At 47.6% G+C, this 20,024-nt stretch overlaps 1 protein-coding gene across 9 annotated transcripts in view; it reads left to right on the top strand.

Annotated features, from left to right (window-relative positions):
* The window catches only part of hao2 (hydroxyacid oxidase 2 (long chain)), a 136,636-nt gene that overhangs the window by 93,244 nt on the left and 23,368 nt on the right, over nt 1-20,024 (top strand). For all 9 annotated transcript variants that reach the window (XR_011948661.1, XM_072513753.1, XM_072513754.1 and 6 more), the window contains exons 2-5: nt 5,320-5,472; nt 9,219-9,370; nt 10,107-10,390; nt 12,090-12,308. Coding sequence is in view for 8 of the 9 variants with exons in the window: in XM_072513748.1 (XP_072369849.1) it covers nt 5,320-5,472; nt 9,219-9,370; nt 10,107-10,390; nt 12,090-12,308 (808 nt within the window). In the remaining variant the exon portion in view is untranslated. The remainder of the gene's footprint in view (nt 1-5,319; nt 5,473-9,218; nt 9,371-10,106; nt 10,391-12,089; nt 12,309-20,024) is intronic.

The following is a 20,024-nucleotide window of genomic DNA, read 5'->3' on the forward strand; positions in this document are numbered from 1 at the left end:
CATCAGGTAGTCGCTGATGTTTGCAGCCTCCTGTAAGTAGGCCTCTTTCCAAGTGGACAAGGTGGACATGGATTTCCAGTGGAAGACAAGGTCAACATACTCCTTAATTTCTTTGCTTCTGCCTTCTTGCACGGATCTGCTGGTGGTATTTGTGGAATCTCAGCAATTTACTGGCTGGATTCCCGGTGACGGATCCTATGTTTGTCAGGGCCAATACTTCAATACTCATGACACCAGCACGAATGAGCAGGTGCTTGGATTTGCGGCTCTAGCCGGCTTCCCACGAGCCCCGAGAGTTATCGACTGCACAGATGCAGCAATCAAGGCACCGCCATTCTTCTTCAATTGAAAGAGATTCCACTGTATCGAAGCTCAATGGTCTACAAGCAACAGAAGATCAATGTGCATCTGTGCAAAGATTCCCAGGGAGCTGCTATGCTGGTTTCATCCTGCACCAGTCAAATCTCCCACAGATAATAACAGCTCGAAACAGAATCCGTAGCTGGCTTCTCGGTGACCAAGCATTACCCTCTGAGAGCGTGGCTGACGATACCTCTGAGGAACCCGAACACTGAAGGAAAGGTACAACAGAATCCACACGAGCACCAGAGCTGTAACTGAGCAAGCCATTGGGATGCCTGGAGAGAAGTGGGGGAGCCCTTGCAGTGTGCTCCAGCCAGTGTTTCTAGGATGATCGTGGTCTGCTCCACCGCGCACAACAGTATCAAAAGACTGAAGTCTAATGGAGGAAAGGAGCAAAGTAAAATATTTGTATTTATGGAGAGTCTTTCATGACTTTAGGAATTCCCAAAGAAGTTTACAACCAATGAAATATTTTAAAATTGTAGTCACTGATTTAGTATCGGAAATCTGGCAGCCACTTTGTGCACAGCAAGATCCCATAAACTACAGCAATGACCAGCTGTATTTTGTCCTGATGTTGATTGAAGGATAAATATTTGTCAGGCCATAAGGGGTAATTATCTAACTTTTCTTCAAAATCATTTACATCCACCTGAGAATGAAAGCAGGGCATCCAAAAGGAGGAGGAATAATTTGCTGTACCCCTCCCCACCCCCGCCGACCCCCACCCCCACAACCACAACACAGATAGTGCCTATAACTCTTCTAATTCTTCACAAGGCAGAAGGGGCAGGTAAAAATGGGCAAGGCGGGACAATGAAGTCGTAAGTACATTTTGAGATTCATTAAGTTGAAAAATAAATGTGACAATAAAAGTGTCGCCCCAGTTTCAGATGACCACAACCTGCTCTCCCCTTTGAGAGGTGATTTAACCTGAGGGTCACTACACCTCGGGCGAGGGGCAAGGTTGAGAAGGTGGGGCCTTCATGAATTACCTCAGCCGGTACAGGAATCGAGCCCACACTGTTGACATCACTCTGCATCATGAACTAGCGGTCCAGCCAACTGAGCGAACCGACCCCCATTAATTCTGGCGCCTTCTGGAGGAATGACAATGTAACGCTATGCTGAACACCCATGTGTACCATTGAGAAAAGACAAGTCCTTTTCCCTCCTTTATTTTACTACTCCTACAAGGCACTAGCGCTGTGGCGCTAGTAAAGGTGGAGGCAGACCACCTGTGTCCCGGCTTTGACTGCTCCGGTTCTCTTGGCTGACATCCTCCTGTGTTTTGGAGCATGTAAGGGCCCTACAAACCCTGGCCTACCTGCATGGGAGACTGGGACAAAAGGCAGCCTGTCAGATCGTGAATGAGAATCTGGAGCAGGGGGAACGGGTCAGAAGTGGAAGCAGTTTGAGTTGCCACCTTTTCTTCTTTGGTCCCACTGCATTTCCCGCCAGTCAGCACTTCAGCAAGGCATTGAATGACAGGAACCTCTCTGAGTGTGAGGTCCAGGAGGCACTCAGTTAATTGGAGTGTCTGATATTTCATGCAGGTGGCTATTCATTTGTCCTCCTTCCTCACCATGTCATGAGAGATGCTTGAAGGCCTGTGCAAGTTTAAAGACATGAATTGGAACTGGAAACGTGGGAAGATTCTAGACCATCACTACTCACATTACCATTTGACATTGCCTGTTGATATCAAGTCAGCCTGAGTGATTATTGTACGCCATGTGGTTGTGTGATATTTCATTCTGTCACAGGTACTAATCTCGATCTCCAATGACCAGGCAAACTGATACTCAGTTTATCTCCATCACTGCAGCTGTCAGTATGGAGATGGCTGGAGGACCACTTCTGTTTCTCTGCCTCCCTCTTGTGATCTGTGCTCTCACCTCCTGCAATGTGGCATTGAAATAAGATGAGAGCGAATGCCACTGGTAGATGGTTAGATGGGGATGTGAGGAGGTGGCTGTACAAAGAGGGATGGATGCATCTGGAAAGTGTGCTGATGTGAGGATTGATGTACAGAAGGCTTAGGCAAGGCAGAGTGAGGTGTTTGTATTGAGTGTACCATGCCGCTACTCTTCCCTGCTATGCGTAGATCATTAAACCTCTTCCAGGAGCATGATGCCATACCTCTGCTGCTGACTTTCCCTGCTACTTCCAGACATGTAAACCTGTTTACAATTGCTGCCTTCTTCCTCAAATTAGTGGAGAGTAGAATCTCCCTTTCAGCCTGGACCAACATCTCCAAAGATGCAGAATTGGAACACCGTGCAGCCACCATGTTGATCCCTTATTATGCAGGCTTGAGCTTCGTCAACACACTTCTATCAGTCTTCAAGTAGGGTCCCTTTAAATCAGTGTCTTTCAACCTTTTTTGCCCAGGACCCATTTTTACCAACCGGCCATCCTTCGGGACCCACGCCGGCCGACCTTTGAAACCCATGCCGGCCGACTTTTGCGACCCCTGGTGTCCGACCTTCATTACCCATGACGCCTGAACTTCACGACCCACCATTTTCACTGACCTTTAGTTTGACAGGTGAGCCTGCTTTGTCCTCACAATCTCGCTTGCTTTGTTTTTTAATGTTGCATTTCTGATAATGACTTCAGCTGATGATTTAAGATCTCACTGCATACGTTGGAAAAAAATCAAGAGGTTTGTCCTCGAACTTTCCATGCTTAGTCTTGAAATGCCTTTGAATTTCTGGGGGTTTTAAACTTTCATTTGCCATTGCCTCCCTGCATATAACACACATGGGCTTTGCATCCTGATTTGCAGTGCCCCACCTCAAGTAATCATCTTTCTGCTGCTTTGTTCCTGTTTTCAGCTTCTTCATGGGTTGTTCACCAGAGGCCCAGGAGTTCACACCAGCACTGCTGGCAGCTGCAAAATGGAGGAATCACTCTTGTGCGTCCAGAACTCATGACGTCAGTGTACGGGGCACGTGACCTGCTCTCTGCCGACACTCCAGGCAGGAAGACTCCGGCGATTTAAAAAAAAAACAACCTGCTCCTGGGTCAGTGCGCTGACATCAGGAGAATGCGTTCTGCTCTGCTGGGCTCCGGGCCTGCGCATTGCCGAAGGGGTACACATACACAGAACGGCCAACATTCTGAAAGCTAGTCCCGGCCGGCATTTCTAAAAGCCGGACGAGCCGTTGAGCACTTCTTCCTGTGATCAGGAATGCCGTGACGCATAGCACCACAACCTTCCTGACACCCAGGGTCGCGATCCTGGGTTTGAAAATGACTGCTTTAAATAGTGCAGTTGAAAGAGACTGACGCAGATCTTCATCAAGCCCACCCACTCTAACTGATTGGGAAACCGAGATGAGTTCAGTTGTCATCGAGATGAATGACAAGTGCTGTTCCGCCACCGCTGACCACAAAATCGAGGCAGTTATTTATCTATCAAATTGTATCAGTGAGACACATGCCAATTTCCATTAGATTCAATTGTAATTTTACTTTCTCGTCCAAGGTACTAACACTAACACAAGTATTTTTTTTATCATTCATAAAGCTGTGGACAGTTCCTCAATGCATGAAATTGACTGGACTTTAAACTATTATTCTTTGTTGCAGGACGTAGTGATGCTGAAATGACCAGGGGCGGAATTCTCCCTCCACCACACCGGGTGGGAGAATCGCCGGGGCGCCGCGCGAGTCCCGCCATGCCGCCCCGGCATCCTCACGCGATTCTCTCTCCCCCCCCCCCCCCCCCCCCCAAACCTGCGCGGCGAGAATCACGGCTGGCCGCTCGGAGAATTGCCGCTCGCCATTTGTAACGGGCGAGCGCCGATTCTCCGGCTCGGATGGACAGAACGGCCTGCCCAACACGACAGGTTCCCACCAGCGCCAACACACCTGGTCGCTGCCAGCGGGAACAGCGCGGGAACGCTGGGGGGGGCAGCCTGTGGGGGGGGGAGAGGGTTCCTCCACCGGGGGGGGACTCAAAAGGGGTCTGGCCCGCGATTGGTGCCCACCGATCGGCGGGCCGGCCTCTCTGAACGAGGACCTCCTTTCCTCCGCCGCCCCGCAAGATCCATCCGACATCTTCTTGCGGGGCGACCGCGGGGAGGACGGCAACCACGCATGCGCGGGTTAGCACCGGTCAACCTGCGCATGCGCGGATGACGTCATTTACACGGCGCCGGCCGCGTCTTTTACACGGCGGCAAGGCCCGGCGTGCGTAAATGACGCGGCACCGCTCCTAGCCCCCCGGGGACGGGAGAATAGGGGGCTGGGAGCGGCGTCCGACGCCGGAGTGAAACACTCCGGTTGTCACTCCGCCGCCGGGACTTAGTCTCCCGATGGGAGAATTGCGCCCCAGATTTATTGCCTATTTCTAGTTGCCCTTGCTATCCCTAGTTGATGATCCTCCAGGACTACGTCAGATCTCTGGTCACAGTATTGCACAGGAAAGTGCAGAATTTTGACATAGCAACAATGAAAGAATGGTGTTATATGTCTATATCAGAATGGTGTGTGACTTGGAGAGGGACTTTCCATAATATTACAGTTCCTGACCGCCTCAGTGTTAGAGGTTGCAGGGTTGGGAGGTGCTGGCAAAGTATTTATGCCAAAAGAAACATAACCATCAAGAGGTCAACGATTTTTATCGGATATCAAAACAGCTTTTAAGACAATATGATTTGCAGCATTCTAAAAAGGGTTAACTTTTTAATTGCTGCAAATATCTTTCCCCCTGGTATAAACAGATCAAATAATTGGAATGGTTGGTTCATGATTCCTGACTTTAAAAGCAACATCTTGATAACCCAGTCAGGACTCTTGTTACTTGTGAGTTGCACATAAATGTTTCCTTGTTCTGTGGAAGACACAGGTCACTATTTTGCACCATTTATAGTATTTTTTTTGTTGCAATAAACGTTACAGATTGAAATCCCTGTTGAACCTTCCCTGCAATTATTATTGTTTCAGATCCTCTCTGTGTGACCCAGAGATGTCTTTGGTATGTCTGTCTGACTTTGAGGCGTATGCTAAAGAACATTTACCCAAAACCACCTGGGATTACTACGCTGCTGGGGCAGACGAGTGCTGTACTAGAGATGACAATCTGATGGCTTATAAAAGGTTGGTGCTCCACCAATTCCTCATGAAACCTGAATCTGCTGAATTGCACAATAACATAAAGTTGCAATATGATAGGGAAGAAAATTCCAAATAGTTTGTGAGTTCTACTAATACAGTGAAATTGAGCATTTCCAGCCTCTTAAGCATGAAATTAATGAATGGACTTTTCTGAATCTTAATTCGCAAAAGAACATTTAATTTCAGGACACCGTGCAGGCAGGGCATGCTACACTTCTAATGGAGTTTGAAATCTAGGACCTGAAATTGTGAGAGTTGGACAGGGCTCCAGGGTGGCACTCTTCTTTGTGTGGGATTTGGATAGAAGCCAGTTCAGATGGAACTCGGTCTTGTAGGAGAAGCCATGCTGGGAGAGAGGATGAGTCTCCTTCCTGCCTGCCTCCCCACATTAAGGGGGCATGTCTGCGGGGGTTTCCGCAAACCCCTTTGCTTATACCCAATTGTGACCAACTCAGAGCTGGTGAGAGTTTCATTCAGAGCATTATCAAGGCCAAAGGCCCCCAGCATTTCGAAAGATGAAGGTGGTCAGTCCCCGGGAAAATTGATTACAGATGGTCATGCAAAAAATGCTGCGCTTCTTTGTTCACATGCTGACCTGGGCCTCTGATCTGCCATCAGAGTTGCATGACACCAATTTGTCACAGATTACACAGAATTCTGAAACCTCGATTAACGCTTTAACCTCATCTATTCCAATCGCACGGAATTACACAATACAACAGTGCAGAAGAGATCCTTCGGCCCATTGAGTCTGCATCGATGCATGAAAAACACCCAGCAATCCCACTTGCCAGCACTTAGCCCATAGCCTTAGATGTTATGGTGTGTCAAGTACTCATCCAGGTACTTTTTAAAGGATGTGAGGCATCCCGCCTCTCCATCCTCCCAGGCCGTGCATTCCAGACTGTCATCACTCTCTGGGTAAAAAAGATTTTCCTCAAATTTCCCCTAAACCCCCCACCCCTCATTTTGAACTTGTGTCCCCTCGTAACTGGCCATTCAACTAAGGGGAACTGCTGCTCCCTATCCACCCTGTCCATGCCCCTCATAATCTTGTACACCTCAATCATTCTTCTCTGCTCCAGAGAAAACAACCCAAGCCTATCCAACCTCTCTTTATAACTTAAGTGTTCCATCCCAGGCAACATTCTGGGGAATCTTCTCTGCACCCCCTCCAGTGCAATTACATCCTTCCTATAATGTGGCGACCAGAATTGCACACAGTACTCCAGCTGTGGCCTCACCAAAGTTCTGTACAGTTCCATCATGACCTCTCTGCTTTTGTAATCTATGCCCCAATTGATAAATGCGAGTGTCCGATATGTTTTTTTCACCACTCTATTAACCTGCCCTTCTGCCTTCAGAGATCTATGGAGAAACACACCAAGGCCCCTTTGTTCTTTGGAACTTCCCAGTGTCAGACCTTTCATAGCATACTTCCTTGTTAAATTACTCGATGGGCCAAATGGCCTCCTTCTGCACGGTAAATTCTATGAAACTCCTTCCAAAGTGTATCACCTCACACTTTTCAGGGTTAAATTCCATCAGCCCATGAAACAAAAGACTATTACTTTTAGTCTTCATTTTTTCACTGTCAAATGTAGTCAATCTAAGTAGTGTGGGAATTACATTCTCATGATAATCTTTATTAGTGTCACAAGTAGGCTTTCATCACAATGAAATTACTGTGAAAATCACCCAGTACACTGAGGGAGAATTCAGAATGTCCAATTTACCTGACTTACCAACCCCTCTGCCTGTCGAAAAAATTGGGCAGGACAGTAGCACAGGGGTTAGGACTGTGGCTTCACGGCGCGAGGGTCCCAGGTTCGATTCCCCACTGGGTCACTGTCTGTGGGGAGTCTGCACGTTTTCCCCATGTCTGCGTGGTTTTCTCCTGGTGCACCGGTTTCCTCCCATAGTCCAATGACGTGCAGGTTATGTGGATTGGACATGCTAAATTGCCCTTCGTTTCCAAAAAGGTTCGAAGAGGTTATTGGGTTACGGGGATGGGGTGGAAATGAGGGCTTAAAGTGGGTCGGTGCTGACTCGATGGGTCGAATGGCTGCCTTCTGCGCTGTATGTTCTAAGTTCTGACATCACTTTTTTCGGGACTTGTGGGAGGAAGTCGGAGTGCCTGGAGGAAAGCCACGCAGACACTGGGTTAACGTGCAGACTCTGCACAGACAGTGACCCAAACCGGGAATCGAACCCTGGTCCCTGGAGCTGTGAAGCAACAGTGCCACCGTGTGTCAGAAGAGTCTACGAAGTACTACTTTCATGTAATTTATTTCTTTATAAATCAACTTCAGTCTACCACAATTGCTACTCAGTTAGATTATTGCTTGCAGACAGTAACTAAGACACCATTGACCAGTCAGTATGTTTCTTTCCTTTAATGTTTCATTCCTTCCAAGAACAAATATGTTTACATATAATTCAAGTGCAAATGCGCACACACACAACATGGCGCTGACACTATTTAAGCCATTCCTAAGACCATTTATTTCCAGCTCCATAACATCCACGCCTATCTCAGCTTTGATGCGACCATCAATTCACACGAAACAGAGAGTAGATGTAAACTGTGGCTTTAATCAACTAGAACAGTGCCTGCCTGCGACTGCTCTGCGAGTGAGAGCCGCCTACAGGGCTGCTGCTCTTTATACCTCCCCTCAAGGGGCAGAGCCAGGGGCAGAGCCCACAAGGGCACCAACATGATACATTCCATGTAACGTCATACAATGGTCCATAGGTGGAGCCCACATGGGCAACAGCGTGATACAGTGACATACATGGTGAATGGTTAATACAATACGTTCACCACAAGCTTAAATGCTGCCAAAACCTTCAGCACTTGCCTTTGAAAATTACAATGTACAATTGGCCAGGATCCTATATTCTATCCTCCATAAGTTTTGAGTTCAACCAGACCTCTGCTGCCGGCATCCTTCCTCGCAGCATTCACCCATTACCCTGTGCTCCCTGATCCACATCAAGCCCTAGTCAAACAACGCCTCGATTTTAAACCTTGTCTCTCCTTGATCTCACTCCTCCCTACATCTGTAATCACATCCGTCCTTAGAATCCTCTAAAATGGCTGCACTTAACAAATTCTGATCTCTCGAACAGCCCCTGATTTGAATCCCTCCACCATTGGTGGGTGAGTCCCTAAGCTCTGGGACTTCCTACCTAAACTTCTCTGCTTGTCTAGTGTTTTTTTCCTTATGTTCCTTAAAATCTATGTCTTCGGCCATCTGCCCTAATACCACCGTCTGTGACTCTGTATCTAACCTTGCTTCATAATGCCCATGTGAAGCCCTTGTGGCATTTCATTACATTAAAGGTGCGAAATAATTAAAAATTGATTGCTGTTGTTCTTTTTCTTCTTCTTCTTTGGGTTGGTTCTTCAGTCATGTAATTATAACAAGTATGTTTAGGGTGGATTTTCACCTCTACTGCCTTAGTGTGAAGTACTTCCTGGGGCAGAAGGCTGAGTGGGAAACCCGGCAGTGACCTGTAATGAAGCCCGCCTGGTTTTAAATGGAACAGAAATTGTGTCAGCTCTGTTATGAGTGTTTGTTCCTCCTCTCACTTTTCCTGGGCGATACTTTATACCCAGGTAGTAGAGGCTAAAATGTTCAGCTTATGAAGGGAGAGGTGATATGACATTGAATTGCATAGGTTAAAGAATTCAACCTAATTTCAAATTTCTGCTAAATTTACAGGATCCGTCTGCGTCCTCGAATGCTAAGAGATGTCTCCGTAACAGACACGAGGGCAACCATCCAGGGCATGGAGATCAGTTTTCCCATAGGAATCGCACCTACTGCCTTCCATTGCATGGCATGGCATGATGGGGAGATGAGTACAGCTCGTGGTACTTCATACTAAATTCTCTCTTCAAACGATAATTGTATTCACATTATTGCAGTAATACAAACAAAGGCATGTTAACATAGCCACATGACAAAATGCAATTGATGTGAGTTTTGCACACCAGTCTCTTTACACCACTTGCAAGCACCAATAAACAAATAAGTAACCAAAGATCAAAATATTCCATAGTTTCTGGCTTTCTATTCCCAGGGCAGGAAATTATGTCAATTTCTCACTATGAAGATCTCCAGTGCCACTATTTTCCGGTCTAAGTAGCAGCGAGTGTGAGCACTGGTTCAAATGAAGGAAATATACGATAATCATAGATTGTAATGGTGGTAGGGCTGTTAAAATAACTTTCTACCTGTTTCGGTGAGAGTTAATCAGTACGAGTGTCCAGCTAATGATGCCATGGTCTAACTAATGTCATCATGTCTAGAAATGTTTGTACTATAATAATGGCATACAGCAGAATCATGTAAATATTCAGCACATTTAAGCCTAATCTTTGATGCAAACATAACTATTGGAACAAAATGACTAATGTCCAATGGTAAATGCTTTATTAATTCAAGAAAGAGAAAAATGTCACCTTCTCTTGGGCTGAAATTGAATCTAGAATTTGAACGACAAGACTCTAATATAATCCTTTCATATCAAAGAACATGGAAATCTTAGCATCAGCGAGTTGAACAAACAACATGGATTTTGATCAGTATGTGTGTGTTGTTTTATAGCTGCTGAATCCATGAATACATGTTACATTGCAAGCACATACGCCACCTGTTCTTTGGAAGAGATTTCAGCTGCAGCACCAAATGGATTTCGATGGTTTCAGCTTTATGTCTATCGGAACCGTAAATTCTCAGAGCAGTTAGTACACCGTGTGGAAGCACATGGATTCAAAGCCATCGTCCTAACTGTGGATGTTCCTTATACCGGCAAGCGGAGAAATGATATCAGGAACAACTTTAAGCTACCACCTCATCTCAAAGCAAAAAACCTTGATGGCCTTTTTGAGGTATGGCTATTTGCCCTTCTAAAGATACACCAGGAAATTAACTGATCTCGGCCAGGGTGGCAGCAGAGCCCTGCCAATTAGCTTCAGCGCTACTGGGTGCAGAGGGGAAAGAGAAACAACCTCCCCACTCGTGATTGCTATTGGGCAAAGTCTGCTGAATTCCATGGTTAAATGTTGGTGAAGACAAGATCAGGGACCATAGAATCATAGAATTTGCAGTGCAGAAGGAGGCCATTCGGCCCATCGAGTCTGCACCGGCTCTTGGAAAGAGCACCCTACCCAAGGTCAACACCTCCACCCTATCCCCATAACCCAGTAACCCCACCCAACACTAAGGGCAATTTTGGACACTATGGGCAATTTAGCATGGCCAATCCACCTAACCCGCACATCTTTGGACTGTGGGAGGAAACCGGAGCACCCGGAGGAAACCCACGCACACACGGGGAGGATGTGCAGACTCCGCACAGTGACCCAAGCCGGAATCAAACCTGGGACCCTGGAGCTGTGAAGCATTTGTGCTATCCACAATGCTACCGTGCTGCCCCTGATGGTTGAGACGGCTAAGACTCACTGTTAGCACCTGCATTTAGGCATAGCATGATCCATGTGAACCATAGTTTGGCAAAAGAGCGAACAACTTCAGGAGAGGAGAGGTTAACATGATGAATAAAACTGGCAAGAAAAAGCGAAGAACTATCTTCATCCTTTCTTCCTCCGCTCTTCTTTTTACACCATCTCCTTCTTCGCTTGAGATACTTGAAAATCAAGGGCTAAAATTTGATTGTACAGTAGTTTTTTTTTTGATGAGAAATAGATATTGAGAAGTACAGGGTGCACACCATCAGTCTGCACCAGGCGTGCACAGTGCACCATATTGGTTAGGCAACCCTGTATTTGTTTAGGGAGCTCATATGAATCAGCTTACTACATATGTTTCACATAATTATAGGCACAGTGTACTTGGTGAACTTAAAGCATTCGCCAACTGTTGTTTAGTACCTGAAAAACATTACTACAGTGCACATTTGCATACTAAGTCATGGAGGTCAGTAAGCAGTTATTCTTAGCAAAGTGGTTAGCACAATTGCTTCACATCCAGGGTCCCAAGTTCAATTCCTAGGTCACTGTCTGTGTGAAGTCTGCACGTTCTCCCCCGTGTCTGCATGGGTTTCCTCCCACAGTCCAAAGATGTGCAGGTTAGGTGGATTGGCCATGCTAAATTGCCCTTAGTGTCCAAAAGGTTGGGTGAGGTTACTGGGTTACAGGGATAGATGGAGGTGTGGGCTTGGCTAGGGTGCTCTTTCCAAGGGCTGGTGCAGACTCGATGGGCCTAATGGCCTCCTTCTGCACTGTAAATTCTATGATCAATGATCTATTCCAATTTAAGGTCTATCATTAGAATAAATTCTAGTCATTGCTTATAATCTTCAGTTCAAATATTTGCCTATTTGACTGTTTTCTTTTTATGCCACATAATTGATATTGAGAAACTACCTGCAGATCGGGTTTAGAAACCATCGATACACTCCCAACTTATCAGTTACCACTGAAGTAGAATTGAGCCAAAGGGATTTAAAATGTCTGGATGAATTACACAGCTCCTACAACCCTCAACTGAGTTTTCCACATAATGAAAGTCTCTTTCCACTGTGCTGATACTTCATTGTCACAATGTAACAATTCTTCTATGCAACAGGATCATACTGAAGCAGAGGTGTACGGAGTGCCAGCCAATTCTTTGGATCCATCCATCTGCTGGAAAGATATCTATTGGCTTCAGTCATTAACACGCCTGCCTATAATTATTAAGGGTATTCTAACCAAAGAAGATGCAGAGCTGGCAGTGGAGCATGGTGTCCAAGGTATCATTGTGTCAAACCATGGAGGCAGGCAACTTGATGGAGGCCCTGCTACGGTCAGTCTATTTATCTCTCTCAAAACCACTCCGTCCTTCTTTCCTTCTTTACTTTCCTTCTTTAATCCATGACGAACTGTTCATTTGTATGAATCTTCACCGTGATTACATCGGCAAGCACGGCAGCCAATTTGCACACAGGCAGCAAATGCAATGAATGACTAGTCAATCTGGTATTGGGTGAAACAGAAATGTTGGCCAGGATACCTAAAGAACTCACTACCCTTCTTCAAACTGTGCCACATTGTGTCCAATTGTACAAGTAGACAGTGGGTAGGATTTTTCCATTCCATTCCCCGCCACTCCCCCGGAGAGCGTTTTGCAGTGGTGGAAGTGGCCCACCATTGGCCGGCAGCAGGATCTTCAGGTCCCACCACATTCAACAGGGTTTCTCAGGAAGTTGCTGTCAGCAGGACCTGAAGATCTGGTCGGCTGGAAAAATTCAATGTTTCAGTTTCACATTCTATCCAAAGAATACAAGTAAAGACATCTCCAACACTTCCTCTCCACTAAACTGAAGTATCAGTCTATATTAAATAAGATGGTTGTGGTTGTTGGTGTTCAACTACCTCAACCCCAGTGTATGGCTGCAGCAATTCCTCTGGTTGATGTTCTACACCCAAGTATTTTCATCTGTTTCATCAATGACCTTCCCTCCACCATCGAGTCAGAAATGGGACTTTAACTGATGACTGTCAAGTGGTCAGTGCCATTCACAACTCCCAAATACTAAAAATAGTCCATGCCCACATGCAAAAATACTTGGACAACATTCCAATGTGGGCTGATAAGTGGCAAATAACATCTGCGTCACATGGGCAGCGTAGTAGCGCAGTGGGTAGCACTGTTGCCTCACAGCTCCAGGGTCCCAGGTTCGATTCCCGGGCTGGGTCACTGTCTGTGCGGAGTCTGCACGTTCTCCCTGTGTCTGCGTGGGTTTCCTCCGGGTGCTCCGGTTTCCTTCCACAAGTCCCGAAAGACGTGCTGTTTGGTGATTTGGACATTCTGAATTCTCCCTGGGGGATTTTCACAGTAACTTAATTGCAGTGTTAAGGTAAGCCTCCTTGTGACAATAAAGATTATTATTATTAATTGCCAAGAAATGACTATTTTGAACAAAAGATTTTAACCATTCCTCCCTGGCATTTGCCAACCAAATTATTGCTGAATGCCCACCATCAATATCCTGGGGGTTACCACTGACCAGATACTTAAAAAAAAAAAAATTATTTATAAATATAGATCCCCAATTATTTTTTCCAATTAAAGGGCTATTTAGCATGGCCAATCCATCTACCCTGCACATCTTTGGGTTTTGTGGGGGTGAGACCACAGACACGGGGAGAATGTGCAAAGTCCACACGGACAGTGACCCGGCGCCGGGATCGAACCCAGGCCCTCGGCACCGTGAGGCAACAGTGCTAATCACTGCGCCATCGTGCCGCTCTTGACCAGAAACGTAATCAGGCCAGCTACATAAATACTGTGGCAGCAGGAACAAGTCAGAGGCTGGTTATTCTGCGGTAACTAACTCACCTCCTGACTTCCCAAATAATGGGAACAAGGCACAAGTAAGGAATGTGATTGAATACTCTCCATTTTTCTACATGAATGCAGCTGCAATAGGGAAGAAGCTCAGAACAATGCAGCACAAAGTCCACTTGATTGGTATCCCATCGACCACCTTAAACATTCACTCCCTCTACCACTGCGCACACTGTGTTCAGTGTGTCCTAGATGTAAGACTTCTTCAATGGTGTCTTTCAAATATGCAACCTATATCATCCCGAGGAACAAAAGTAACAGACCATGGAAACACCACCATCTGAAAGTTCCCTCCAAATCACACACCATCCTGACTTGGAAGTATATCCCTTGTCCTTCACAGTCATTGGGTCAAAATTCTGGAACTCCCTGTCTGATAGCATTGTGAATGTATCAAGAAGGCAACTCACTTACCCCCTTCTCCAGTGCAATTAAAGAAGGACAATACATTCTGATCTTGCCAGCGACTCCCACATCCCATGAATGAAGAATAAAAATTAGAATGTGCATTTCCTCAAATACTGCACAGTGAAGCAGAGAGTCCTTAAGATAATATTGGCTGTTCGGTGGGATTTATTCATTAAGTCCTCACAGTCCAAATAATGAAGATTCACAATCCTTTTCTTTTTAAGAAAATCACAATTCTATTCTGTTTGGTTGTGATTAGTGTTTGCTGAAAGAGGTAGCGGAATCATTCAATATAACTGAAGTTTCACCACGGGCATGATTTAACGGATCCACGCGTGCCGGTCAAATCGCAGGAAAGGCCGAAATCGGGATCCATGCCAGGCGCCAATCAGTTTGTGATGTAAAAGGCCCACTTCCGTTGATGGGTTCCAGATCGCGTCTAGATGCGTTGAGTCACCAATTGACACCAATTAAGACCAATCTCCATCTCATCAACTGGAAGGAAGTTGGGGGGAGCCTGGTTGGTGGGCTTGGTTACCATCGTTTGGGGGTCGCCCGTGGGCTGAGGTGGATGGGTAAGGGGCTCAGTGCCTGTGGGTCCTACAGGCCATCTCCCAAATTGCATACACCCATAACAGGGGCAACTACAGCTGCCGTCTGCCTATCCCACCAAACACTGCCAGGACAGAGCGATGCTCGTAGTTATATGCTGAAGGTCACTTTAACTCCCTTTGACTGTGGGCAGCCTCTGACTGCACAGCTGAAGGCTATTGCAATAAGGAACTGGCATTGTTAGTTACGTGAGCATTTCACAGCTCTCACGTAGTGCTGAAATGAAACAAAACAAAATATTCTGAAGTGGTGCTGCATGTTGCTCCTGCTGCTGGTTGCAAATGCCTGAAGGTCGTGTGTTTGTTTGCTGCCACCCTTTTGCTTTTGTGGCCTGGAGTAAGGAAAGGAAGGTTGTAAGCCCACCTGCTGCCAGCGCTGGAGATGGGGAAGGGGCAATCTTTCTCTCTTCTGGTGTGCTTTGTGTCAGTGTGATTTTTATCTTGCTGAGGTATCTACTGCTAGAAGCTGCAGCAGGGAGAGGGAGAGGCGGATTGATCTGAATGAGCAACTTGATGAATGTGTTGAAGAAATGCTTTTGCAAATTGCTGTTGACTTAATTGTACAGTTAACTGTTTATTTGTTTTCTTTGTATAAATGAACTGTTGTAGTTTTGTGTTTGTACCAATATTCTGTAGCAAAAATGTGCTTTTGTGTGTATGAATCATAGAATTTACAAGGCAGAAGGAGGCCATTCGGCCCATTGAGTCTGCACCGGCCCTTGGAAAGAGCACCCGACTTAAGCCCACACCTCCGCCCTATCCCGTAACCCATGGCATTCCCGTATGGCATGGTGCCTTTTCTTGTTGGTTAATGGTTAGTTTAATATAGGGACTGTTGAGTAGTTTGTTTTCATCTTTTTGCATAAAGGTATTGTTGACTATTTAACAAACAAAATATTCTCAAGTAGTGCTGCGGGTTGTATTTGCTGATTACTCCTGCTGGTAGCTGCTACCTCTTTTGCTCTGAGACCTGGAGTAAGGAAAGGGTAGATGTAAGATGACTGCTACCAACGCTGGAGATGGTGAAGGGGTGCTTTTCCTCTCCACTGGTGTGACTTTCCACTGTTGAGAGTCTACTGCTGGGAGATGCAGGAGGGGGAGAGAGAGGTGGATTGATCCGAATGCAGCTGCAGCTGTCTGGAGACTTTGTGTTTGTTTGCTGCTGCCCCTCTGCTTTTGTGGCCTGGAGTAAGGAAAGGGAGGATGTAAGATAACCTGCTGGCAGCGCTGGGGAAGGGGGAGCTCTTTCTCTCTTCTGATGTGATTTGAGTCGGGGAGATTTTCCCTTGCTGAGGAGTTTATTGCTTGAAGCTGCCAAAGTGAGAGAGAGAGACGGATTGATCCGAATGAGCAACTTGCCGAAGATATTGAAGAAATGCTTTTGCAGATTGCTGGTGACTATGTTGTACTGTTGCCTTTCTCATGTTTAATACCTGGAGGCCGTGTGGGTTTTTGCTACCACCTCTTTTTTGGCCTGGAGCGAGGAAAGCATGTACGATGACCTGCTGTCAGTGCTGGAAAAGGGGAAGGGGTGCTCTTTCTCTCTTCTGGCATGCCCTGCGTCGGTGTGACTTTCCGGTGTAATTTTCCGCTTTTGAGAGTCTACTGCTGGGAGCTGTGGGAGGGGCAGAGAGAGATAGATTGATCCGAATGAGAAACCTGATGAAGGTGCTTTTGCGGATTGCTGGTGACTTTATTATATTGTTGACTGTTTAATGCCTGGAGGATGTGTGTTTGTTTACTGCCGCCCCTTTCAGCAAGGATCCTCCGTTTTGTTGTGGACCTGCATGGGGTGATACTGTGTGTTTAGTTTTCTTTGTACAAGTAAACTGTTGTCGCTTTGTGTTTGTATCAATATTCTGTAGTGAACAGGTACTTTTGTGTTTGGCATGGTACCTTTCCCTTGTTGATTGATGGCTGGTGTGCTATATGGACTGCTAAGTAGTTGGTTCCTCGTTTTTCCTCTTTTTGTAGATTGATACCGTTGATCGTTTAATAAACAAAATATTCTCAAGTGTATTCTCATGGGTATACGAGTTATGTCTCAGACGAGTTTTATTGCCAGTATTCCAGTCAAATTGTGAGGCCTGAACACTTTGCCTGAACCCTGGGGGTATCAACACCACAGAGGCGGCAGCCAACAATCATACATCCAAGATCTGGGCTTCAGCACTGGGGATATCCCCGCAACCAGAGGATGAGTGTGTGGATCGGTCTGGTGTACCCGAGCATGGTCCCCAAGTATTCCCAGCAGGGTCTAGGGTCTAGAGGCTCCTGATGTGACAGGGGGTGAGTGTGCATGGCAGGGTCCCCTGGCACAACTGGCTCCATGGATGGCACTCTGAGAGAAGGCAGGACATGTAAGAATGGGTGAGGCTTGGGGATTTGAGTGTGCCAGGATGGAAGGCCTAACTGATTGCTGGTCTCTCACCTTCTCCAATTCTTTACAGATATAACAATATGGATGGTGTTGTTGACCCCGCAATGGCAACCCTCGCGATGCTGGTAGCAGCCCAGGCGGCCAAATACCAGAGAAGGTGGCAGCAGCATCAAAGCAGTCTCGAAGCGGCACCCCATGTGCAGGCCGCAGTCTGCCTTAAAGACCTGGCCACCCATCAAGCCGAGGAGGGACCCAGAGGGGTCACTGGCAGTGGCCCAAGTTGTGCAGGTGTCGTTGGTCGAGGAGATGAATGACAGCATGTGCCACGTGAGGCTCTGTCTCAACAAGGAGATGGTGCAGCACCTTTGCCATGTCCTTGCGGACTTGGCACCGTTTGGAGGAGGAGGACAGATGCTTCCGGTGGCCATGAAGGTTACTGCAGCCCTGACCTTTTAAGCCACCGGATCATTCCAGGGCTCGAGCGGGGACTTGCGCGTCATTTCACAAGCCACATCCCACAAGTGTATCCGTGAGGTCACAGATGCCCTGTATGCCCTGGCAGCTGACTATACCAACTTTGAGCTGGATCAAAATGCACATTCTCCGCCATCGCTGAGATACCCAAGGTCCAGGGAGTAATAGATGGCATGCATGTTGCCTTGTGCGCACCAAGATCAGGGAGTTCCCTTCATTAACTGGAAGGGGTTCTACTCCCTGATTGTTCAACTCGTGTGTAACCACCGCCTCTGGGCATGTATGTGTATGTACGCTTCCCAGGGAATGTGTATGACAACTATATTCTGGGACACTCGGAGATCCCCGGTGTCTTCAAGGACCACTCCAGGATGACGGGTTGGCTCTTGGGGAATAAGGGGCACCCGCTAAGGTCCTGGCTGATGACGCCAGTATGGAAGCCAGAGACTGAGGAGAAGACCCAATGTAACGAGGCTCATGTTGCAACCCATGCTGTCATTGAGCGGTGCATCGGACTGCTCAAAACGCTCTTTTGGTGCACTGCAGTACACCCACCAGAGGGTTTCCCACTCTGTGGTGGTCTGCTGTGCCCTTCACAACCTGGCACAGCAGCGGGGCGATGTGCTGGAGGAGGAGGAGAGGGACGTGCGGCCTTATCTGAGGGGGATCAGGAGGGGCTGAAGGACAAGCCCGAGGAGGACCCGTGGGAGCAGTCGGAGGAAGGAGGTTAGGCAGTAAATATCCGGCATGCCTCGAGGGCCAGGAAGGCCCACATTCTGACACGCTTCTCATGGGTCGAGGCTTTGTCCATCAGTTCACCCCCTTAATCCCCCCCAAACTCCCCTTCCCCTCAATTTCTCCAGTTCTCCCGATTCCACCTTTCCCCCAACCACTCCTTCCCCCCCCCCTCTCCCAACTTCCCTGATCACCATCCCCATCTATCACACTCCCACCCTTCCTCCCCCTCCGTTCCCAGAATCTCCCACATATCCTCCCCCTCCTCCCCGCCTACTCTGTTCCACCCTTACAGGGCCTGTGTAACATCACTCCAGGGCGATGGGCCTGTGTCAGCACCAACAGCAGGGCATTATACAAAGCAGGAGAGTGATGAAACTTGCTGCGAGGAAAGCTCTGGTATTCCTTAGTCGTTTCCATAGTCTGACTCCTGTCTTTCTGCTGGCAATGCGCTCACACCCCATCACCTGCACATGGTCTTCATTGGGGCCTTCTGATCTAGGACTACTGTGCCCTCGAGGGAAGGGGTGAAGGGAGCAGAGGGCAACAGGGGGTGGGGTGCAGGCCTGCCCACTGTGAGGAATAATGCTTTGTGTATATCAGGTGTAACATGTTTCAATTACGAACATTCAAAAACCCTCATTCTCCATAGCTACAGATGGTGTCGCCCCCCCCCCCAATCCCCCAGTGCCCACTCACAGATCCCTAATTTTCTTAAGCTTCCATGCCTTGGCGATGTCAAGAGAGGGAATTCGGGTGAGGTAGAGGCCGCCGTTGTCTCCCTGGTAAAAGACACCTGGTCGAGCTCCAGTGCTCTCTCGTTAGGGACCTGGTGGACTTCATAGGACAAAGAGGCAGCTGGAGTGAGCTTCAGAGGCCTCTGGTCATCTGGCACTGCCGGCCATGGCCCCTCCCCGTTGTTTGGACCATGGCGTTGACACGCTCGGCGATGCTCCTCAGTGACTGTGCCACATTCTGGAGTGGCCCCGCAATGTCCTCCTGCGCCTGGGACATGCTCTGGAGTGCCTCGGCGATGTCCACCTGCATCTGGGACATATCCTCCAACGACTGGGACATGTTGTTGAGGCCCTCAGCTATGGTCATCACTGACTAAGCCACGCCTTGGACACCACCACTCAAGATGCTGACCTCGTGCTGCAGGCTTTCCACTATGGTCACCACCCTAGCAGTGTTGACCTCGGTGCCATATATAGTCGGCATCATCTCCAATCCGATGTCGCTGACAACCCTCCTGAATCTCACAGCCGTGCCTGAGCGTCTGCATCAGCTCCGGGATAACTTTGCCCAGAGGCTCGGCATCTGACTGGGACTCAGCTGAGTCCTGGGATCCAGCAGACCTCCAACTGCTAACGCCCTTGGATGTACCTGTCTCCACTTGATGTGCATAAGCATCTGTGTGGTGCTCACTAGATTGTGCCCCAGAAGTATATCCACTAATGTCGCCCACCGAGATGTGTGTTTCTGAGCTGGTGGAAGGTGGGGGTGATAGTTGAGACGCCTCAATGGTGGTATCCTCAGAGCTCTCCTCCGAGGAGTTCACTT

This window comes from Scyliorhinus torazame, chromosome 8, assembly GCF_047496885.1.
Source record: "Scyliorhinus torazame isolate Kashiwa2021f chromosome 8, sScyTor2.1, whole genome shotgun sequence".
In the NCBI taxonomy this organism is placed as follows: Eukaryota; Metazoa; Chordata; class Chondrichthyes; order Carcharhiniformes; family Scyliorhinidae; genus Scyliorhinus; species Scyliorhinus torazame.